Genomic DNA, 25312 nt, shown 5'->3' with positions numbered 1-25312 from the left:
ATCCTCATGCATTGCCAAAACACTTAAAAAGTGAACATGCACTATATATACAAAAGTATGTGGACACCCCTTCAAATTTGTAGATCCAGCCATTTCAGCTACACTTGTTGCTGACAGGTGAATACCATGCAATCTCCATAGACAAACACTGGCAGTAGAATGGCATTACTGAAGAGCTTAGTTTCAACGTGGCACTGTCATAGGATGCCACCTTTCCAACAAGCCAGTTAGTCGAATTTATGCACTGCTAGAGCTGCCCCGGTCAACTGTAATTGCTGATATTGTGAAATGGAAACGTTTAGGAGCAACAACAGCTTGGCCCGTGAAATGGTAGGCCACACAAGCTCACAGAACGGGGTTGCAACACTCACTACCAAGTTCCAAACTGCCTCTGGAAGCAACGTCAGCACAATAACTGTTGATCGGGAGCTAATGAAATGGGTTTCCAAGGCCGAGCAGCCGCACAAAAGCCTAAACCATGCGCAATGCCAAGCGTCGGCTGGAGTGGTGTAAAGCTCGCCGCCAATGGACACTGGAGCAGTGGAAACGCGTTCTTTGGAGTGATGAATCACACTTTACCATTTGGCAGTCTGTTGGATGAATCTGGGTTTGGCAGATGCTAGGAAAATAATACATGCCTGAATGCATAGTGCCAACTGTAAAGTTTGGTGGAGGAGGAATAATGGTATGGGGCTGTTTTTCGTAGTTTGTGCTAGGCCCCTTAGTCCCACTGAAGGGAAATCTTAACGCTACAGCATACAATGACATTCCAGATGACTTTGGGGAAGGCCCCTGTATCAGTATGACGATGCTCCCGTGCACAAAGCGAGGTCCATACAGAAATGGTTTGTTGAGATCAGTGAGGAAAAACTTGACTGGCCTGCACAGAGCCCTGACCTCAACCTCATCGAACACATTTGGAATGAATTGGAACGCCGACTGCGAGCCAGGCCTAATGGCCCAAAATCAGTGCCCGACCTCACTAATGCTCGTGGCTGAATGGAAGCAAGTCCCCGCAGCAATGTTCCAACATCTAGTAGAAAGCCTTCCCGGAAGAGTGTAGGCTGTTATAGCAGCAAAGGGAGGGCCAAGCTCCATATTAATACCAATGATTTTGGAATGAGATGTTCGATGAACAGGTGTCCACATCCATTTGGTCATGTAGTGTCTATTTCGGCCATGGGCTTCTAAGAATGCCAATTGGAAGTCTGAATGCAGACTACTAGTGACAATGATAAAAGGCACTATAATACCACTAAATACGGTGTCCTCCGATGGTTCATTGATGTGTGCTAATGGATGGAAAATAAGGCCTAAATTAAATAATTATCTATTATAAGGAACATCATTGTCATTCTCCTGAGGTATGGGATATGTCTGGTGTTGCCCTAGATTGCCTAAAAGCAGATAAACAATCCAATTCAATAAATTGGTCCTGCAGGAGAATTATGAGAGCGAGATTAGTGGGAGATAGTCATCGAACTGTAATGATAGCCGTAATTGCACAAAAATGGACCATAAATTCATTTGTGAATTAAAAATCACAGAAACTGAAAGGAAAGCGGAAAAACCCTACGGCGATTGCACTGTCTGCATGCAGTTCACCAAACTGCCTCTGAACACCAGGTGGAGCTCTTCTGACTCAACCACCCCACTGTGTTCGCAGTGCCTCGACTCTGCTCCACAAGTGAAGCGAATGCAGGCAGGGGGAAGACCTCAAATGACCTCACAGAGTTGGAACAGGCTCCAGAAATCCTGGATTTTAATTTTTCCACTTTACTACAGCTGTAATGTGTGTACAATAAAGATACGGCTCAGGGGCTGAAGATTAGCCTATAGAAAGTAGGTTCGGGGGGGGGGGGGGTCAGGAGTTTGTTGCGCTGCACTAAAAGTCACTGAAGGGGATAGGAAAATACCAGATTATTCCAGTCAATGAGTGAGAGTTGCTACTCTGCCAAAGCCTCAAAACATAGAGGCTAAATGGGGATAATTGAATCTGTATTGGAAATATCGCTCAGACAGCAATATTGGAGAAACAGCTCAAAGCCCAACCTTAGAGATGTTTACAGCAGATATTATGATATCAATGTATTCAGTGTTTTTACAGAGTGACTCAACCACCTAACCTGTCGCTCTGACGTTTCAGTCTCTCCCTCCTACCTTCTCCGTCACCTCACAGCGAAATGGTATATCACAATGTGCAGTCAGTCAGTCAGTGATACTTTGAGAGTCCACTCAGGCAACCACAGTGTGGGCATCCCCTCTATCCCCCTCTGCAGTCGGTAGTCTCTTCTCCCTGTGGGCCGTAGATCATCTCCGACAGACCCCAGGAAATTACAGCGTGGAGAGGAACTTATCGCGAGGCCAGAGTGGCCGTTATAAATCGCCACACTTTTCAGGGAGTTTGCAGACACCTTGTAGTAGTGGTCTGCTTGGATAAAAACCTGACCTAGACATACATACACCAACATACAGATATGAGCCAAAGGGGCAAATGCAAACCCAGATGCAGTTATGCACAAACACATACAGAAAAGTGAGACACCAAAACAGACACTCTGTCCTCACACATTTAAATAAATGTCTCTGAAAGTATTAAGCACACATGCATATAAATTAACTGCAAAAGGTTCAGGATAACACAACCTTTTTAGAAAAACACAAATTAGAAGGGAATGAGGGAAACGTTTAACTGAATACCTAATATTTCACTAAAAAGGGAACCTAACCAGTAAGTGGACAGGCCTTGCATTCTGGTGTGAACTGTTATTTTTTTAAGACTTGTGCCCTTTCACCTGGCCCCGAGCCCTAGCCTAGGGTTAAAGTATAATCCAGGTCCTGTGACTACAAAGGCTGGCCCCTGAGGGCCAAGGATTGGCACATTTTTTGAATTGCACTGTCATCTTGAGCCCCGACCGACTGCACATCAAAGGATTACATGGCCAGGCCTCTTCCTTCCACTTGTGTTAAGACAGCAAATGGCCAAACCAATTCAGTCTTCTTCTCTAAAGCATTAAATAAATTGGACTTGCTTTTGGAGAGGAACATTTTGCTTGGGTGAGGAGAGTATGATCTCAGAGAACTTTCAGAATAAACCGTTATCAAATTAAACGGCAATCCGACTATTGGAAATTCACAAAGTTTGTTTTTAGATGTTTTATGTCAGCTCTTATCTTTGAAAATATTCATCTTAAAAGACTAAGGCTCAATATCATTGCTGCTAAAAACGTTCCATAACAGTTTTTGTGCTTTTAACAGCCTCGTAACTCCTTAAAAACCTTAAATTCCACATTTTGTTTTATAGATTTTCTGTCAATAACGTTTAAAAGAAAAGCACCCTTTGAATTTAAGACCAATTCGCTCGGTTTAAGAGCGGCTTAAATTGATGTTCCCTCCCCCATTTTCACAGGGTGAAGAAGAAGATAAAGAAGAAGAGGGAGAAAAAAGTTTTTTGTGAGGCTTCTCTCCTGGCGCGCCACTGTACAAAAGGAAGCAGATTTGCGGAGGAGATGAACCCTGACCCCTAAGCTGCTGAAAGGTCCTCAAAGGCCCAAATACCACCTAATCAATCACATTCCAGGAGCAGTGGTCAGCGGGCCGTGTGGTCGGACTGTAAACGGACACCGGGCCCTGGAAGGGGGGCCTCTAGACTGAACCCCCACCACCACTTCACTCCAGCCCTCGGAATTCCATGGGGGGGCTGTTTCTCTCCCTCCTGGCTGGGGGATCAATTGGGGCCAGAGTGGACACACCAACAGGCATTCATAGTCTAGAAATGAAACTAAACACAGTGAGCCACTAGCTAACACCCTCTAATTTCCCATGATAAACTAACCAAACTAGACGGACCAGAATTACACTAAACCGAGTTAATGAGCCAAACTAACTTAGAGCACAGTCTTCAAATTATTTTTTTTCTCTTACTTTCCCTATTTCTTCTTTGATGCTGTGGATTCCAGATAAATAAAAAATAAAAGGAAAATGAGCAGTGACATAGGAGTTGAAACTGGACCAAACGAGGAAGCTATATTGAATTAAGAACCCAGAGCAAAGGTTTACCAGTAATGACAAGCCCCACAAAATTGCTAATTAAATGTACAGCATTCTAGAGGAATGGATAATCAGGTAGAAGCGCTGACTCACTCACAAAGCCAACACCTGTGCAAATAGACAAAGCCCTTATCCAGCCAGTTAGGATTTCCAAACACCAGAATAACCATCTGACAACATTCTTGACACAGAAAAAAAACACAATTTCACCTACAAACTCAGAAAATGTACCCCTCCCTTTCTTTTTCAGGAATTAACACTGAGCCTTTATCTAGCTTTAGCGCCATTTCATTTTGTGGGGTTTCTGTGACTTGTTAAAGGCCTGACCAGGTTCCATCTATCAAAACAATCCTGCTCCTCTGAAATCTTCTATTAACTGATAAGAACCAGGCCCTCCATGGGAGTAATGGGTCCCACCTGAGTTCCCACTTCGCACTGTCATCCGCCATCGAGGGAAAACTAGTCCCTTCCGCTGAGGTACAATGCCTCCACATTCCACTCTTTCTCTGCTTCCGTTTCTGTCAGACTCTGGTCAAAAAAAACAACAAACAAAAAAAAGTCACACAGCATTTCTGTGAGAGATTTAGGCTATGATCCTGAGTCACTCCAGTCACACAGCATTTCTGTGAGAGATTTAGGCTATGATCCTGAGTCACTCCAGTCCACAGCATTTCTGTGAGAGATTTAGGCTATGATCCTGAGTCACTCCAGTCACACAGCATTTCTGTGAGAGATTTAGGCTATGATCCTGAGTCACTCCAGTCCACAGCATTTCTGTGAGAGATTTAGGCTATGATCCTGAGTCACTCCAGTCCACAGCATTTCTGGGAGAGATTTAGGCTATGATCCTGAGTCACTCCAGTCACACAGTATTTCTGGGAGAGATTTAGAGATTTACTATGATCCTGAGTCATGATCCTGAGTCACTCCAGTCACACAGTATTTCTGGGAGAGATTTAGGCTATGATCCTGAGTCACTCCAGTCACACAGTATTTCTGGGAGAGATTTAGGCTATGATCCTGAGTCACTCCAGTCACACAGTATTTCTGGGAGAGATTTAGGCTATGGTCCTGAGTCACTCCAGTCACACAGCATTTTGTCAGACTTTGACAAACGCCAGCAATACCCATATGTCCGAGTCACAGTAATATGATTTAATAGGAAAAGCACAAGAGCATCTGGCTTGAAGAGCGGCCCATCTCACTGAGTCTATGGGCCTAATGCCAACACAGAGTAGAGATTTACCGAGGTTAAGCCACCATAATCAATATGACACTGTTAAGTGCACTTTGATTGTGCAGTGCACATTGGAGATGGACATACCTTGGTGCTCCCCCTGGTCTGCAGCTGAGCATTCTCCAAGCCTAAACTGGCTTTTGAATGTCATTGTTCCGGGGACATTAACTTTTATATGATTTGATGAGATGGACAAAGAGAGGATGCTGCGGCCATCTTAAATTGTATTGCTCCTCGCGCCATTAGAGTCCAGTCGATTGGCCGGGGGGAGCTAAGGTTTGTGTAATCACACACACCATCCTTTCACAGAACACAGGTAGCGAGCGACGGTGAGCGGCTAAATTGGCCAGTGTGAAACTCATGTCACTAGGCAACCAGATCTGATGGTTCCTTTGTGCGGGGTGAAAGGTTGGAAGTGCTCACACTAATCTCCCCGTTTCACAATTAAATAACAGAAGAGCCATTTTAAACCCCCTCTCCTCTTTCTGTGGCGACAACAGCAAAAAAAGAAAGCAAGTCAACCCCCATCTCTCCTCTACCAATTCCTTCTGTGCTAATCGAAAAGTATTTGCACTGTAAATTAAACGTGGCCTCTTGCGTCACTGTTTTTTTTTACACGATGAAACGCTTCTAAAGAATCCTCAAACGGCTCAAATCTAATTCTGCAGGAAAATTGACTCCCAATACCGCTGTGGACAAAAGGGCCTTGGTTATTGTGATGGCCAGGCCTCTGTTCCTTCTCCGGCAAAACCTTCCCTATTCAAAGCCCCCACGCCACAAGGGTAATATGTGGCAGGCATATTTCAAGGTGGGAAACCGAGACAAACAGGAAGACAGCCAGGCTACAGTGTTGTGAATGTTAAATCTGGGGGAGTTAATGCGTGTTGGAGACAGGATGGGCTGCTGGGGTCATATTGTAACGTGCTGAGAGACATCTCCGAGAGCGAGGGGGTTTGGCGTCCAGATTGCCCAGCTTCCTGCTGGCTTTCTTTTACGGAGCGTGAATCGCCGAACCTCCGGGAGTCCATAATCTCTCCTACGAAACTTTCTCGCCAACAATGTGCCATAAAGCCCGCTCGTACCGAGCGATTCTCCCCGACTGCTCCGCCAAACAGATTCTGATATCCCAATTTGCTGCCAGATCTCCCCCTTCTACAACAGGTTCTTCCTTCACTACCCCCAAAACTGTGTTGTTCCCCATGTTCCCGTGGCGATGCCACAATGCCACCACGACACCTTCTAAGCCGTGACCCAGAGGCTAGAGAACGGAGAGGCCCAGTTGGGTACTTCTCACTGGCTGGGGTAGGTGGTGGAAGGAGGCTGTGTCGGTGCACACTCACGGCCCCTCGCATAGACGCCTCAAAATGCACGAGGCACAGTCAATAAACGCACAACTCATTGTGGGAATTTACACTTGGCCTAAAGGCTAAACATTCCTGCCACGGCAGATGATTACTTCTGGGTGTTGGCCTGCCGCCGTCCCACCGCATGGTATCTATCAGGCCGTCTCGGAGCATCCCTACGCCTGGAAAACTCATTTATATCCTATCAGGGGAAAACATTTGTTTGGAGAGGGGAGCAGAGAGAAAAAAAACAGGGAGAAGAAGAAGAGACCGTAGTCTAGGTCTGCACTTGATTTAATTTGGTCACTGACTCAGACCACTTGTACACTTCTTATTTTGGGAAGTGAGTGAGCGAGATGGAGGGAGAAAAAAAAGTTCTGTCTAGGAGAGCAGAGAGAAGAGGAGCGTTGAGTTTAAGGCCTTTTAGGGCTGCAGAAGAGGTTGATAGATCCACTATTAAAATATGTATTTGTTTATTTGGATCCCCATTAGCTTTTGCAGAAGCAGCATCTATTCCTCCTGGGGTCCAGAAAAAAACACAACACACTGGTACACTGATAGACAAGGACAGTCACACACATTACAAATACAACGATATTCAAACAAAATAAAGAATAAAACTAAAAAAAACTGTGTCCCCTCCCCCAGTCCCCGCCGTTCCAAGAGACCTTTCATCTTTTTTTTAAAGGTAATTCTGCTGTTTGCTTGAGTAATTGGAGATCGAAGGGAGTCACAGACCGTGGCTCTGTATAATACAGTGTGTTGCTGTATTCGTTTTGGACTTGGGGACTGTGGAGAGACCCCTGGTGGCATGTATTGTGAGGTATCTATGGGTGTCGGAGCTGAATGTTATTTGATTATACAGACAATCTGGAATTTTCATTACAGTAATACTTCTGATAAAAACTAGAAGAGAAGCAGCTAAGTCGCCTCAACCTGGAAAGACTGGCCTGCATTTTGTTGATGTTAGTTCTGTATATGTGTTACAGGGTTAGTTATGTTTTCACTTGACACTGCAGAAATATGTTTTTGATGTTTATGTATTCCTATTTGTTGAATGAATTTACATATCAGTAAGGTGTTATGCCATTGGTCATACATGCAGATAGAGGGAGACCGCAAACTTAAATTCTTCCCAGTCTGATATTGACAGGCAAGTGGTACAGTAGGTCACACTCTGAAACGTCTATTTTCATATCTACAATGTGTACTATGTTACATGTTCTGATGTGTATATATTTATGTTTTAGTCATTTAGAAAACTCTTTTCCAGAGCGACTTACAGGAGCAATTAGGGTCTAGTGCCTTGCTCAAGGGCCCATCAACATTTTTCACCTAGTTGGTTAGGGGATTCGAACCAGCGACCTGCGGTTACTGGCCAAACCACTTAACCACTAGACAACGTGTGTGCTACGTGTAAAACACTGTGGGCATCCTGGGATGTGTTTTGTATGTTATTGCAGTAAGAGATGAGTTAGCATGCATGCTCGAATTGTAGTGGCCACATTAGCTCCCTGCTAATTCACTTATTTCCATGCTAACAGACCAATCACAAATCTACAGCCATATGGTTGTCCTGCACATCTAATGTGCTTCCTTGTGTCTATCGTCAGGTACTTACGTTTGTTGTATTTTGTACTATTTTTGTCCCGGTTATGATGTTTGATTACAAAATGACCCGTCTGATATTGACACGCAAGCGAATAAACATCTGTCAACTGGGCTCGACTGGCTGGACAGAGTTACAAAGTACAATCACATCTGTTACACTGGTGACGAGACTTTGCGTCTTTGCTGGACATCTGTTACATGTGCAGTTACAGGCAAGGCGTATTGCTCACTTTTGAGCCAGTTGCAGCTTTGCTGGGTCTTCCTTTGATGGGACAAGACTAGAGCCTGAACAACTAGTGCATTTGATGTGTCAAAAAACACATAACTATTTTTTAGAACAAACATACCCAACATGTCCCTTCACAATAACTTTGTCAATATGACTTGACCATCCAATGTTATACCAAGGAGTTATTCAACTAAGCAAGTCAGTTAAGAACAAATTCTTATTTACAATGATGACCTACCCCAGCTAAACCCTAACCCAGAGGACGCTGGGCCAATTATGCGCCGCCCTATGGGACTCCCAATCACAGCCAGTTGTGAATCGAACCAGGGTCTGTAGTGACACCTCTAGCACTGAGATGAAGTGCCTTATACCACTGCACCACTCGGGAGCCCATGAAAAGTTCAGCTTCCTCAACTTGCTCAATGGTCACACACTTTTTACACAATTCCAGATGAGATTTAGGTCTTTGAGACTGTTTTGAACCAAATACAATGCTTTTAGTTGTAGATGTATTTAAGACCAGTGCATTATTAAATCACCCATTCAGATACTGACTAATTCCTTATTTAGAATGTCAGTGACCTCACTGGCTTTGGGTGATGACATGTAGAGAGTGGAATCATCTGCATACATAGTCATTCTAGCATCTTGTAAGTCAAGTCATTTATAAAAATAGAGAAGAGTAATGGCCCAAGGCAACTGCAATAACACAGATTCAGACAGACAGTCAGCTGAAAGATTTCTTTAACTGCACTTTAGCAAATGTTACCCATACTGCATAGCACAACTGTTTTAACTGGGACAGTGGGAGGTTTGGGTTTCAATGCTTGGCCTATGTCACCTGTTAAACTTCTCCCGCAAAGTCAAATGACCCTGACGTATTCTCACTCGCTTTCAGTCTTTTCACTTTCACACAGGATGATGAATGAAAAAAGACTGGGCAAAACTAGAGAAGGTGAAAACAAAATGGGAATGGTTGAGTTCTGATTACCAGTAACATCAAAAGGAGATTCTCCTCTTTCAATCAGAAGGGGGTCAGTCTGGGTGAGCCCATTCTTGTGGTATATTTAGGAGATACAGTATCCCTCCCTCTGAACCCTGTGACCTTCGGTGGGAACTAGACATCACCTGGGAGGAAGGACCATCAAGGGGACCAATCCCAGCCTCTCTACAGTGACGGACAGTTTAGCCGTCACATCAACTGTCACTCCGGGTCTCACAAGGACACATATCTCTGCATTACACCTGATGACCAAACAGGGGACAAATACTATTACATCAGCCAAAAGTGTCCGTGCAATTCATAGTGGTTTATAAGGACACAAAAATCTACACAATACATACACAGTACACTTTTATGACAACTATGCCTCAATAGGGTACTATGAAGGGACAAAGACATTTGCTACAAGTGCACTCCACTGTGGTTTACAATACGATACCTGCGTCGACCCTGAGTGCCCTCCACGGGAGGGAGTCAGACAGACAAATGGGTAATCTGCCGGAGTGAAGGACAGCTTGCTCAATAATGAATGGCTAGTGAAATATGGTGGCTAGCGTCTAGCCATGCTCATCAGCATTACTGAATGGCTAGTGAAATATGGTGGCTAGCGTCTAGCCATGCTCATCAGCATTACTGAATGGCTAGTGAAATATGGTGGCTAGCGTCTAGCCATGCTCATCAGCATTACTGCGCACCCGATGACCGCAGCAGGGGGGCATTCATGACGCTAACGCGACAATCAAAAATGAAACGCTACCCAATAACCTTCATGTACCTCCAGTTACTATTTCTAGACGGTTTGTGCTGAATAAACGTGGTTAATGTCGGTGTGGTAATACATCTATTTAGTCAAACCTTGATTTCCACATAAACACGCCAGAATTTAAGATCTTTCAGGCAAACAGAAACGCTTCATACCAAGGCTATGTGGGGAGCACACGCACGCACTATCCATTGTGGCTCTAATGCTCACTGACAACTTAATAACGTCACAATGAACTAAATGCTAAACAGACGCTCCCATTCGCCTAATGTGATTGAGATAATCAACACTTTTGACGTGACCCCTGTGCACCGGTGGCAACGGTCCAATTTAGGAGAGTCACGTGGGAAGGGTGTGTGTGGAGACTGATTGGGAGGCCACCAGTGTGAACATTTTCAGATGTGGGAGAGAAAAACAAAGTAGGGGTGGGAGGGAAAGCGAGAGAAAGAAGGAAAGAAAAGAAGGAAAGAGGCCTCATGGTTTATTTTCTCCCTGTGCCATAACACAGGCGTGTTGTCCTCCCTTTTCTCTCGCTCACTGTCCAAACTATTTCTGTCTTGAGAAAGAAACTGTTTACTCTGTGGCCCGGTTGCTGGAGTCACGCCGTGTTCCCACCGGCTAAACCCACTGTTGCCTCTCCAAAATGTTTAGCATATTTTCCCTGTAACACAAGACTTAAAAAGGAGGGGAGGAAAAGGGGGGGAGGGATAGAAAAGGAGGGGTAGTCCCTTCTATTATTTAGGGATCTTCACTGAGGAGCGGTCAGAGTGCTTGTCTATAAACGTGACTACCACCATCTCATAGAAAACACGTTGCTTGGCCTCCCGAGTGGCGCAGTGGTCTAAGACACTGCATCACAGTGCTAGCTGTGCCACTAGAGATTCTGGGTTCGATTCCAGGCTCTGTCGCAGCCGGCCGCGACCAGGAGACCCGTGGCGTGGCGCACAATTGGCCCAGCGTCGTCCGAGATAGGGGACGGTTTGGCCGGCAGAGGTGTCCTTGTCACAATCGCGCACTAGCGACTCCTGTGGTGGGCTGGGCGCAGTGCACGCTTACACAGTCACCAGGTGCACTGTGTTTCCTCTGACACATTGGTGCAGCTGGCTTCCGGGTTAAGTGGGCATTGTGTCAAGAAGTAGTGTGGGTTGTGTATCGGAGGATGCACAGCTCTCGACCTTCGACTCCGAGTCCGTACGGGATGAGACAAGACTGCAACTACCAATTGGATTACCACAAAATTGGGGAGAAAACGGGGTAAAAACCTCCACCCTGCTTCGCTTCCAAACTTGGACAAAATCAGATGAGCTTCCAATGCCAGAAGGTGACATTCGGATAATTTGCATGATCAGCAAAAGCACCCAATTCTAGAGGGGGGCAAAAACTGACAGTGCAGATGTAGATGCATTGATGGCACTCATATTACGTCATCAAGCTCAAAAGTCACATCAGGACATGGAATCTCTCTCCTCCTAGTTCAAACCATTAAGATGTGTCTTGTGTGAGAGGGGTGTGTCCTTCAAGCTTGTTGCTAAATGATCAATGTCAGGTGCTATAATGTGATTCCACCAGTGACTTGTGAAGTGGAGATGGAACCCTCCGGAGCGAGAGGTGATATACAGTGCCTTCGGAAAGTATTTAGACCCTTGAATCTTTCCACATTTTGTTAAGTTACAGCCTTATTCTAAAATTGATTTTTTTTTAAACAAATGAAACAGCAATGTACACACAATACCCCATGATGACAGAGTGAAAACAGGTTTTTAGATTTTTTTGCATTTTTATATATTTTTTAAACAGAAATTCCTTATTTACATAAGTATTCAGCTCCTTCGCTATGACACTCAAAATAGTGCTCAGGTGCATCCTGTTTCCATTGATCATCCTTGAAATGCTTCTACAATTCCACCTGTGGTAAATTCAATTGATTGGACATGATTTGGAAAGGCACACACCTGTCTATATAAAGTTCCACAGTTGACAGTGCATGTCAGAGCATAAACCAAGCCACGAGGTCGAAGGAATTGTCCGTAGAGCTCCGAGACAGGATTGTGTTGAGGCACAGATCTGGGGAAACATTTCTGCAGCATTGAAGGTCCCCAAGAACAGTGGCCTCCATCATTCTTAACTCTCCCTAGAGCCACTCCCCAGTAAAAGGCACATGACAGCCTGCTTGGGGTTTGCCAAAAGGCACCTAAAGATTCTCAGACCATTCTCAGACCATGAGAAACAAGATTCTCTAGTCTGACGAAACAAAGATTGGACTCTTTGGCCTGAATGTCTGGAGGAAACCTTGCACCATCCCTACAGTGACACATGGTGGTGGCAGCATCATGCTGTGTGGAGGTTTTTTATCAGCAGGGAGACTAGTCAGGATCGAGGCAAAGACGAACGGAGCAAAGTACAGCGAGATCCTTGATGAAAACCTGCTCCAGAGGACTCAAGCTCAGACTGGGGCAAAGGTTCACCTTCCAACAGGACAATGACCCTAAAAACACGGCCAAGACAACACAGGAGTGGATTCCGAACAAGTCTCTGAATGTCCTTGAGTGGCCCAACCAGAGCCCGGATTTGAACCCGATCAGACATCTCTGGAGAGACCGGAAAATATCTGTGCAGCAAAGCTCCCCATCCAGCCTGACAGTTTGAGAGGATCTGCAGAGAAGAATGGGAGAAACTCCCCAAATACAGGTGTGTCATCCTTGTTTATATCCTGCCTGGTTGGTCCTCTCCCTCTCTCTACCGCACCTGCTGTCTCTAACTCTGAATGCTCGACTATTAAAAATCAACTGACATTTACTCCTGAGGTGCTGACCTGTTGCAACCTCTACAACCACTGTGATTATTATTATTTGACCCTGCTGGTCATCTATGAACATTTGAACATCTTGGCCATGTACTGTTATCTCCACCCAGCACAGCCAGAAGAGGACTGGCCACCCCTCAGAGCCTGGTTCCTCTCTAGGTTTCTTCCTAGGTTCTGGCCTTTCTAGGCAGCTTTTCCTAGCCACCGTGCTTCTACACCTGCATTGTTTGCTGTTTGGGGTTTTATGTGTTTCTGTGTAGCACTTTAAGGTCGGCTGATGTAAAATGGGCTTCATTTGATTGATTGAAATTTGATTGTAGTGTCATACCCAAGACGACTCGAGGCTGTAATCGCTACCGAAGGTGCTTCAACAAAGTACTGAGTAAAGGGTCTGAATACTTATGGTAATGTGATATTTCAGTTTGAAATCTTTTATAAATTAACAGACATTTCTTTTGCTTCGTCATTATGGGTATTGTGTGTAGATTGATGAGGGAAAAAACCCCATTTAAAATCAACTTCAGAATAAGGCTGTAACATGAAATGTGGAAAAAGTCGAGGGGTCAGAATGCTTTACGAAGGCGCTGTAGGTAGGAGTCGGGTTGGGCTGCCCCTAAAAAGGAAGTAAGCCAGACCAGGGCAGGAACCTACTGCGTGAACACATACATTCATGTGTTCATACTGTGCATGTTCGGAGTAATGTACATGCATGCACAGGGATATAACCTAACCTAAGCACATACCAACTAACACTAAATATAAAGCCTGTTTCACAAGCAGTGTGAGTCTGAGCGGCTAAAGAAGCACCGTGGCAGCTGATACTTCTGACGTCAACTGGCCAGAAGGGATGCCACAATAGTGCCCATTGAAAGAGCAGCATTACCCAGAAATGGGCATGACTTCAGGGCCAAATATTGTCATTTGAGAACAACAACCCTTGCTGCCAAGCAGCCACTCAGATAACATCTGGCTTTGATGGTCAACAATGTTTCCCCCTCCTATGTATTCCTCAGTCTGGTGTTCGACCCCTGTGCAAAAACAGTGTTTTATATTTAATTATTATTACAGCCATTACAAAGGAAAATAATAGGTCTCCATTTGCACAATAACTAATATCTTTATAAAACAATATTCTTATTTCAAGTCTTACATTCAAAATTTACAGTGTACGCTGCACATGTATAAAAATAAAAACAGACAGTTTGACAGAGTATTTCAGATGCGGGGGGGGGGGGGGGGGTGCAATGACTGCGCGAGGGGAACAGGCCTTCGCTCTCTGCCCCTCTGTACCTTCTCTGTCAGCAGGAGTCCGAGACCCGGACGTTTACAGCGCCACGTAAAACTCTGGTCATCCTAAACACCACCTCTATGTCGACGGCCATTAACTATTTACATAGCGGGTGCGACACAGTCACACAACCACCGGACTGTGGACCGAGGGGGTAGAAGGTGAGTGGGGAGGAAGAAATCTCTAGCTGTTAAGTAACTGTTTTCTCTGGGGTTGGATGGACACAGCAGCTCTCAGAGGAGCACTTTTCTTACTTTGAAAAAGGTGTATATTACATCTCATTGTGAACTTTGAGTCATTCAAACAGTTCTGTATAGCAGAGTGAGAGTAAACAGAACAGGGATTCCTCACCGTTCATTCACCTCTCAATCTCACCTTACATGAGTCATGCTTAATGGAAACGTTGTTCTAAACGGTTTCAAGTATGAGTAATCCCCTTCCTGACAGTGTACAGTAAGTTATGTATTGCCACACAGGCATACACAGAGCCGCACACAAACAGAATAAGGTGACAACCCATTTTCCAGAGCTAGTAAACTGAGTAAAGCTAAGCATATGGGTGAGCATATTGAGGGATGGAGCCGGCGTATCAGCCTAGCCATGCGTTACAGCACATTTTAAAATATAAGCCTGGCGGGCCTCGGGGGAGACTGGCCTCACTGCTGTTCCAATACCTGGCAGGAAGACAAGTCGTGCTGCCCATTTTTCTAGACCAGACTGGAATGCTATATTTAGAGCTGCATTCCTTTCTGCTGGTATGCCTGTCCAATCATTAGCCTAGTTTAACCCCTCTTCACTCCGGGACCCTCGAATTGGTCAATGCCGCTCCGGAGGCCCCAGCCACTGTCAAATAGGGGGCCTGCTCAAGTGGGGCTAGCCCTGAGACATGAGTGTCAAAAAATGCGGGGCCAACAAGATTGCTCCGGAAAGTTGTTCGAGTCAGGCTTGGATGAGACGTATCAATGCCTTCATGATACGGGGTGTCACATAGTCCATCCTGATTCTGTTTGTACTGCAATAGAAAAATACCCAGAGGAGCTCCCCCCCCCATTTCGAATACAAAACAGAGCATGACTTCCCTGCAGGTTGAGTAACATCACCCTAACAATGGCTAACTCTCTCAATGAGCACAACAAAACTATATCTACTGAAAAAGTTTCCATTGGAGAAAAAAAAGGAAGAGATAAATGTATCACTTGGGAAGATATTGAGGTTGATATAGTGACAGGAGAACATTGCTTGGATCACATTACCAGTCCATAGTCCTGAAAGAGGATGGCTTGTTGTTTGTTTGGCCAATCACATAAGTGTGGATTGATAGAATGGCTGTAACCCAGTAAACCGCGGGTCACACACATCAATGCTACACACCAGAGGTTGTGACCCATCTGACACACTCTGGAGTCCAACAGTCACAACACACCTTGTCACCCTTCCCACAGTATCAAGCAGCGGTGGATCAACACACTGTGAGGGGAGGGAAACCCGAGTCGGCCATATATGAGTGAGTGATCTTTGGAATCTGCTGGAAAGACGTCGCCATCCTCATCCTCCTGTCGCTGATGAACCAGACTGGCTTGCCAAGTGAAAGGCACCCCCCCACCGTCCCGTATTGATTACCACTGCTTTATTAAAAGGCCTGATATGATCCAGTCCCATCCAGCTAGCCAGTGGACGGTAGGTCCCAGGTCTGGGTGACTCTTCCCTTCCCCCTCTCTGGCATCCAGGCTGAGGGAGCCCGTGTGCCAGGGAAGATTCCAGACCCTCACCTTCCACTGGCCACTGTGACGCGAGCCAACCGGCTTATAAACATAACTCAGGGGGGTTCGGCTTTATGCCAGAAGCCATGCATGTGGATATGTTCACCACTGAGTCTTTCTGCTTCGGTCAGCGGCAAGCGCCATAATACATCACCTATTGTAGACACACAGTGGTGTAAAAACAACTAAGACTTAATAATGAGTCAACTAGCATTAAGGTCAACTAGCATTAGACGTTACTCAATATACTTTAGACCATTGAGACCATTTAGGCACACTAAAATGCATGTGTTTTTTGGGCCATATTTATAGCCATCAATCTGACCTGTTTCGCCTGAATTGGTTCAAACTTTAAGCTCAAGAGCATACTGTAGACACTTGCACAACAGACACAGACATAGATGGGTGTACAAGACCATGGTGGGAGTGGAGCAACTGTTTCAAAGAGATCACAATCTCCCTAACACACAGAGTGATGGGGGAACATGTGTAAAGCCTTATTGAAGCAGATGCGGGATGTGTTCTTACATGTGTGGATCTGTCTGTGAGCCTCCAGAGCATCCTCCTTCTGGAACTGGGCCCCACACTGGTCACAGACAATGGCCTTCTCACCAGCTGCAACACAGGAGAGGAGACAGGAGGGTGTCAAATATGGATGGTGTTTATAGACCGTATATGAATAGAAAAAGGTGTGTACAGCAGTAGTTATGTAGGATGACATAATATGGTTCCTACAGTGTAGTTGGCTTAACTCTACTTGCGTAGTACAGCATGTGGGGTAGTGCTACATAGCCTTCTGAACAGCCATACCATTTTTGTGTAGTGAAAACATGTATTTAAATTAACAAACTGATACTGCCAAGAGCAGAGCAGAGTGCAGGTTTTTCTTTTAAAGATATCATAAAAAACAATTCCCACGCACCTATAACAAGCAAACTCAGATGTATAAGTGATGTTCCTATTTTTGAAAATTGGTATTGACATAGCACTGAATATTACATGAGCCATTGTGTCTGAGCAGCTTTATTAGTGCAGTATGGGAACATGTGCCAACGTTGGGCCTCTTCTCTTCACACTGCACTTCTACAATCCAATTCAGTTCAATAAACTTGATTTATTCCCCAGCCAGGGGCAATAACAAAATAATGTTTATTGAATTGAACTGTGAGTGCAGCATGAGGAGCAGAGGTATTTATCAAAACACAAACAGGGGGTGCTATGGGAGCACGTCAAGGCTCGCTAACTCGCTGTCCTGCTCCACCCAGATATCAAACAGGTGTGTTCTGTGTTCCTGTGTGGTCCTGATCCCAGGACAATGAGAACCCTAAACCAGACCTTGGTTGTTCTGTTCTTGGCATCGTCTCCAAGGGTTACGACACCCTCCGGCAGCAGCAGCAGCAAATCAAAACAGGAAGTTAATTCTCATAACTTTTTTTGGTCTCCGAGATAGAGAGAAACTGGGTGTCGGTTTCGCAACACTATTACAAAACAGCTACACTGTTAGTCTGAGGAAGACAAGTTACACTGAGGCATGATGGACAAGATGGAGTTGTACATTTGCCAGTTACTTATGTAACTTATGTAACTGTTTGAGTTATTGTACTAGACCTTAACTGTCATTTCACACACTCACAGCACAAGGCATTAGTTCCTATAGCCATTTCTTCTACAGAAATATGGACTTCAGTAGAAAAAAACTTGCCAAAGTAATACCCTTGATTTTCTGCATATTTTAAGGCAACGTATGGCCAGGGATGTTTAATGCAGAGTTGAACATATGGCATAATTTGTCCGTTGAAAGATACTTAACCTTTGGAGAGGGAACCGTGTTCAGGTGAGATAGACAGAATATCACATTTTAAATTTGCATGAATAAAAATCAGCTCCCCCTGCTTCTTCCAGAGCCCAATGGAGATTATTGGATATTATAGGGTCAGGAGTCTTTCCTGGTTGGGTCACATGGTCTAGAACACAGGTAGGCAATTAGATTCAGCTGCCGGACAATTTGAGGATGGTCTGGAGGCAGGAACTTAATTATAATAATTTGTACTATTACCATAATTAAGGCCAAAAAGAGATGATTTTCAAATACAATAATTTCTTACCTTGATTACATTGAGACATGATAATGTTTATTTTATTTGCGGGAATACAATAGATTAAAATCCTTTTTAGCTGAATTCTTAAGAGATTTTAGTGTCTTTTGACCAAAAATTCGAATACAAAAAAACAACAAATATGAAAAATAAATGTATTATTTATGCCGGTTTTGGCCCGCCGTTCACCTGTTGCCGACCACTGGTCTAGAAAAACTCCTGGCCCTAGCATTGACTACAATGCTTGTTTGACTGCTAGCTTCATTCAATGTACTGTAACCATGAGCAGCCATCACTAAAAGGGGCCATGAGCTAATTCAATCTTTACCTGGGGGGATCCAGCACAGCGCAGGCTTAGTGAACCGGGGCCCCACAAATGGCACAACACTAACCGCTCCCCAGGGAGGCTGAAGTGTACACCCCGGCACATGGACATAAATCCTTAGAGGAAGTGGCGGCGTGACGCCCGTGTCTTTATGTGGACAAAACCTCCGTGGCACCTTATTGGTGTGGGTCATTACTGTCTGAGTGGGGAGGAGGACCGTTAGAGGGGTCACAGCACCCAGTCAGTCAGCCACCCAGCTGGCAGGCAGGACCTGTTCAGGAGGCCACTGAAAAACCCTAACCCAAATTAAAGTGATACATTTTCATTCCCTTTCCTACTTATTTTTTTATCAATAGAAGGCATCTCGTAGCCAGCTAGAGGAGAGGTGAGAGAAAAACTCCTGTCTGGCACAGTGCCCCCCCTCCCCCGACCCTCTGCCCCGGGTAGTGCCGTGGAAGCACCAACTCTGCGGCTCAAAATAACTGCCTGCCTCTCCAGAGAGAGAAAGAAAGAAGTGGCTATAAAATAATTGTTCTCTAACAACCCCTGCTTCCTCCCTCCTTGGCCTCCCTCCTTCAAGTTGCCACAACCGGGCCCTAACCTGACATAATGGGCCTTGCACAACTGTTGCTTCGAATAACCCAGGGAAAAGGAGGGGGAGTGGGGGTTTGTGCCACGTGCCACGGACGGACCCTTTTTGCTTCCTCCTCTGTAATATTGCACAACATATTTTGGCAGCGAGATTTTTTGTGTTTCAAAAGAAACAGAACACTTTGTTTATGGCCTTTCGTGGCGGCCGTGTCTCCTTAGGGAGATGGGATATGCAAAAAACACATTTCCAATTCAAACAGGCATATAATACACACGTGTACATGTGTGAAATAGGACAAATATAAGCACCTACCAAATTATTATTAAAACAAAGTCACGGCACAGATTGGAGGGAGGTGGGGGGGTGGTGGGGGAACTCGAGCTGAGCGAAGAGTGGTCGCGGTGAGAGGGCTACAGTGTGTGTTTGTGTAAGGGGGGGGGGGGGTACACCTGATTGGAAGTGCCAGTAGCCCACCCCACGGTGTGTCTGTGCTAACCCAATCTAACGGAGCCCATCCGCACCGCACCGCCACACACACAGCCTACCCTCAATGTGATCGCATAACTATGCCATTCATCTGCACTTCTCAGACAGAAGATGCAGTTTGTTCCTTTTGTGGAGAGGCAGAGAGAGAGCACGAGAGAAAGAGTGAGAGAGAACGAGAGAAAGAGTGAGAGAGAACGAGAGAAAGAGCGAGAGAACGAGAGAAAGGGGGCAGATCGAGAGAGAGAGAAAGAGAGAGAGAGAAAGGGGGCAGATCGAGAGAGAAAGGGGGCAGATCGAAAGGGGGCAGATCGAGAGAGAAAGGGGGCAGATCGAGAGAGAAAGGGGGCAGATCGAGAGAGAAAGGGGGCAGATCGAGAGAGAGAGAGAGGGGGGGGGGGGGTATTCGAGCAGACAAACACAGAAACCAACAAAAACACAGCCTGGCTGTTCGGTGAGCCTACACAAATGGGTTACGCAAGACAGTACACTGGGTGCAAAAAACACACACACACACACACACATCCGTCAGAACAATGAGTACAGACACCACGCTCTCCCTTTTTTCCTCTCTCCCTCTCCTCTCCCTTCAGCGGTAACGAGCTGTGCTGTACAGTTTTATTTACACTACCCTCTTATCAGTCACAGAACAGTACGGAGACTGCCAATTGGAAAGGACAGCCCAGAACTGTGTGTTCCCTCGCTCAAGTAGATGTGTACCGCAGGCAGCACATTTTTTATCAACCAAGACGAAAATCCTGGGCCGCAGCCAGGATTCCTCTCAAAACACACACACACACACACAGTGTGTTACGCACACATGAGAGTATTACGCACGCACAGACACGACACACATAGACCAAGGGCACACAGCACTGACTAACAAACATATACAGTAATTTATACAAATAGACATACAGCTACCCATAGACACGTGTAGCACAGACACAGACAGAGACAAAATACTCAGATCCTCGGAATTACACGATTGTGTAAGCAAACACTGTACAGTAGATAAGATAAAACTGTTTTCCCTCTTGCAAATCCTGACCATAAGGACATGGGAGAGCGGTTAGCTGGTTTACAATGATATTGTTATCAGCAGGGGGGGGAAAACAGAAATAAAAACAGAAAATCTTCAGGCCACATGACAGTTTTATGGTCTACTGCTCAGAACGAGGATGTCTAGAGACGAGGAAAGCAGACAAATATTGACTTGCCGAATGTGAGGGCGTGTGCGTGCACACAGACACACACCAAAGCAGTCTCTGAATTCAAACCCTCAAAATGGATGCGCTTCAGCACAATCAGTCACCCTTGTTTTTTGCTGCTCAAATCTCTTAATCCATTTTGCCTGCAAACCAAATTTGTCTGTCCAGTAGGTCACAGACAGGCTTTTTTCTCCCTCGCCCTCTCTGTTGCTCGCTCTTTCCTCTGTACAATAAAGCTATTTTCAGTGCTCTTGCCTTGGGGAGACTAGGGGCATCTCAGTCCACATAACAACCCCCCCCCCCCCCCTGACGTCAGTCAGAGCCTTGTTCAGGCAGTACACTAGTCTGAGCCTCAGCCTTGTCTGGGCCTTTGAAGGCCAGATTGCCTGCCTGCTTGTCATAGCAGCCACACTAACTCACATCCTCCCTACCTCCCAATCCTTCCAGCCCACCAAACTACTAGGGCCGGGACGATACTGGTATCGTGATACTTGTTAGTAAAGAAACAAAACACGAAACGGATTTAACTTATTTTGGAAAACAGCCCAAACGTTGGAAACAAAACATCATTATGTTGTCATCCAGAGTCAATTATTTATTTTCCGAGCTATAGCACACTATATTTTACATACAGCAGGTTTTAAAAAAGCTGTGCGTTCATTTTTGCCATGGTACAATATTATGATACTGGTATCACAACCCTACAAACTACCTTTCACTCTTCCTCTCCAACAGCTTCCCCCTCTCTGCCACAGAGGTGAAAGTTTCCATGTGTTCTCCGGCTTTACCTACTCCCCATTTTTTTCCGGAAGTGGGTTGCTAGACGTTCTTAAGTTATGACATGTTGACGTGTTCCCCCTCGGTCCGGCGCACTCGGACACAAAGGCCTCTTAAAGCTTTGGGGAGGAAACATGAGCCGGGCCGGGGAGCGGAGAGAGGACCCACTGGGGCTTTGCTGGTGTGAAGTGGCAGGAAATGAGGACGGGACCTCCTGAAGTCAGTCCGGCTGGCTGCCCCTGTTCCCCCTCTGCTCCCTCCAACACAGGGGCCATTCCTCAAGGAAGACTTCCATTCCTCAAGGCAAAGAGGCCTGATTTGAATAGCCTTGGTCTCCACAATAGAGGGAGACCAACTCCTAATGCGGAGGTCAGGCCAGTTTGGGCCAGCTGTCCTCAAAAGCGACCGTTGGAATGACAGAAACAAAATGGCTTGTTAGGGTAAGACAGCTTTCATTTGAATGGTTTGATGTGAGTGGATGCAGTTCTCCCTTTGCATTCAAACCAGGTTAATTGAACAAACACAGACAGGCCACTGGTGCAGGCCTAAATGTACACCAATGCACTGAAAAAGTCCCATCCACAGTTCAGAAAATGGTAGCCATGATTAGTGGGGGACCGTTTCTATATCAAACATCTCTAGACCCAGAGCTAGTCAGTGTCACTCCCCTGGCCTGGGAAGGTCATGGAATGTTCCAGGACAAACACTTCTTTGAACTGTTGGAGTTGAGCGATAACCGTTGGATTTGGTTCTTGGCGAGGGAACGGGAGGCGGCGGCTTTTTTCCATATGAACCTGAGAGTCTGACCACGAGGTGAACCCTCGCCCCCCCATGACTATTGCAGGACACAGAAAACCCGCTGGATACAGCAATTGACATGTCTTTACAGTGCTGTAAATGCCTTTATTGCTTAGGAGAAATAGATGGAAGGGGGGGGGGGGGTTGTCATTTCCCCAGCCTTTATATTTGGCCTGGGGAAAAGATGACTGTGTGAAGCCGGTTCCAACAGACGCCTCTAGATGCCTTTTAACAGTACCAGTCAAAACAAACGGCTGTGCAATGTAAAAGAGTCCAGCCACTAAAAAGCAACCAAAGACCGGGCAACCTGGTATTCAAATGTAACAAAAGACAACAAGCTGTGGCCATAAAATACAATCATGTGGTGCTGCTGTATTTGAGCCAGTATCGCAAAGATGGCATGAACAATTGGTTCAGAAGCTGTAGAAATGCTGCACAGTTCCTGACAAATGGGTGCTACAGTGTCTGCAGTGAAACAAAATGGTCACAAGGCTAGAAAGGGGAAACTGAAACGATGGCAGAGCCTGCTGCATACGCGCTCTCTCCACAAGTCAATAACCTGTAAAGATTTAGCATTTAGGGCCCATTATTTCCTGCTTTCAAGTCACACGTTGTCAAAGGAACTACTGGGTTTATTAAGGCCAGAGTAGAGTTAGGATGCCTGGGGGGTGGGGGCTGTAGGCAACAATTACCTCTGGGACAGTAAATGAGACAGGAAAAGGGAGGGAAAATATTTGTTTTGGGAGGGAAGACGGACAGAAATGTTTAACAGAAGACTTTAAAAATGCACAAATCCAAGATGGTAATAATCCTTTTTCAATGGGATTGTGAGAGTTTCCGTAATACATTGCCAATAGCAAGGGGACTCTATGTACCTGAAGATTTGTTGGTGACAGTAGAACATCACTAATCCAGATTATCCCTTAAAGACGAGAACAGTCTGAAATATGTGGACATCTGAAGTGCCAACTAGGAGCACATGGTCGCAGAGCCAACAGAAACAAACTGCCGATATGGCCAAGAAGAGATAGGAAATCCAAAAACCAAAACAACTGGAAATGTGGAAAACATGCAGCGTTTAACTGCACTCAGGTGCACTGATTTACATACTTGTTTATTTCGTTTGCATCCAAAATGATGTTTCACCCAGTTAAAACGCACAAAGTTTTATTGCCTACGAGTTCAAACGGAATGTGATATAAATTATACAAATTCCAAAAGTAAAAGTAGAGTGAAAAAAATTAAAAACCTTCATCTTTGGCCAAAATGTCTGCCAAATGACAAAAGGAGTTTGCTGCTTGCTCTTTCCATTATGTCATTTGTTTTTCTGAGAGAGGGGGGACGGAGCCATAATCTTTCCTAGCAAGAAGAAGTGGAAAAGGGGAAAAGTAGGGTGAGAGAAAGCGAGAAAAAAGAAAGTCAATTCTATAAACATTTTTTTCTTCACAAAAGTGGACAGTGTGACGGGCCATTAACTTCCTCACTAAAACTTTTTACAATGTCCTGCCACACATTCCAGATCTGCTGCCCTCTTCCTCTGAAGCAGCTCCTAGTCAGTCACCCTGCAGTGCACCACAGCACCCAGATATAGTAACGATAGAACAGACACCCGAGAAGTGACAAGCCATTGGCCGAGAGCCAACAAAGGCCAAGAATCAGCTGGGCAAAAATAGGCCAAGCTGCCACTGTACAGTCCTTTCTATACTGAACAAAAATATAAATGCAACATGCAACAATTAACAATTTTACTGAGTTCAGTTCATATAAGGAAATCAGTCAATTGAAATAAATAAATGAGGCACCTAATCTATAGATTTCACATTACTGGGCAGGGGACCAGCCATGGGTGGGCCTGGCTCCCAAGTGGGTGGGCCTATGCCACTGGGGAGCCAAGCCCAGCCATTCAGAATTATTTTTTCCCCCCACAAAAGGGCTTTATTACAAACAGAAATACTCCTCAGTTTCATCAGCTGTCCAGGTGGCTGGTCTCAGACGATCCCGCAGGTGAAGGGGCCGGAAGTAGAGGTCATGGCCTGGAGTGGTTACACATGGTCTGCGGTTGTGAGGCTAGTTGGACATACTGCCAAATTCTCCAAAACGACATTGGAGGCAGCTTACGGTAGAGAAATGAACATTCAATTCTCTGTCAACAGCTCTGGTGGACTCCCTCAAAACTTGAGACATCTGTGGCATTGTGTTGTGTGACAAAACTGCATATTTGAGCATCCTTTTATTGTCCCAAGCGCAAGGTGCACCTGTGTAATGATCATGCTCTTTAATTAGCTTCTTGATATGCCACACCTGTCAGGTGGATAGATTATATTGGCAAAGGAGAAAGGCTCACTAACAGGGATGTTAAAAAAATTGTGCACAACATTTGAGAGAAATAATCATTTTGTGCATATAGAACATTTCTGGGATCTTTTATTTCAGCTCATGAAACATGAGACCAAGACTTTACATGTTGAGTTTATATTTTTGTTCAGTATAGTTAATCTATAACTACATTTTTGACACCTGAAGGGATAGTATAGTAGCTCCTTTGACTGTGCTCAGACTTGAAAGGCACTACTGGCTAGACGGCTCATCAATTTAACAGAGAGCAGAAGCATCTCCTCTGAGAGGCTTCCTGAGCCCCAAACGACAGACAGTTTACTCCAGTCAAAAATAGTCCTCCCTCTGCCTGACCACCAAGATTAGTATTCCGAGGCCATTTAATAGTTCGCAACAGTTAGAACATAATATCCACGCTCTGCTTTTATGCTGCACCTCCTAGTGGAATTAGTAGCATAAAAGCAAGCCTTGTGTGTCCTGGCTGCTTCCAGATGGCTTTGGGAGTGCTTTTATCTTTTTTCCCCCCCTCTCTTTCACTTTCTCTCTCTCCCTTTTTTTTCATACATGAAAGCACCGTCTGCGGATCTTTGCTTAGCGGGTTGATTGTCT

At 45.2% G+C, this 25312-nt stretch overlaps 1 protein-coding gene across 2 annotated transcripts in view; it reads right to left on the bottom strand.

The window, feature by feature from the left end:
- Positions 1 to 25312, bottom strand: part of zbtb16a (zinc finger and BTB domain containing 16a) — a 137265-nt gene that overhangs the window by 43852 nt on the left and 68101 nt on the right. For both annotated transcript variants that reach the window (XM_029627487.2, XM_029627489.2), the window contains exon 4: positions 16616 to 16702. In XM_029627487.2, the coding sequence (XP_029483347.1) occupies positions 16616 to 16702 (87 nt within the window). The remainder of the gene's footprint in view (positions 1 to 16615; positions 16703 to 25312) is intronic.

This window comes from Oncorhynchus nerka, linkage group LG22 (genome assembly GCF_034236695.1).
Source record: "Oncorhynchus nerka isolate Pitt River linkage group LG22, Oner_Uvic_2.0, whole genome shotgun sequence".
Lineage (NCBI taxonomy): Eukaryota > Metazoa > Chordata > Actinopteri > Salmoniformes > Salmonidae > Oncorhynchus > Oncorhynchus nerka.
The sequence above is the reverse complement of the archived record's forward strand: the minus strand, read 5'-3'. Positions and strand labels throughout refer to the sequence as shown.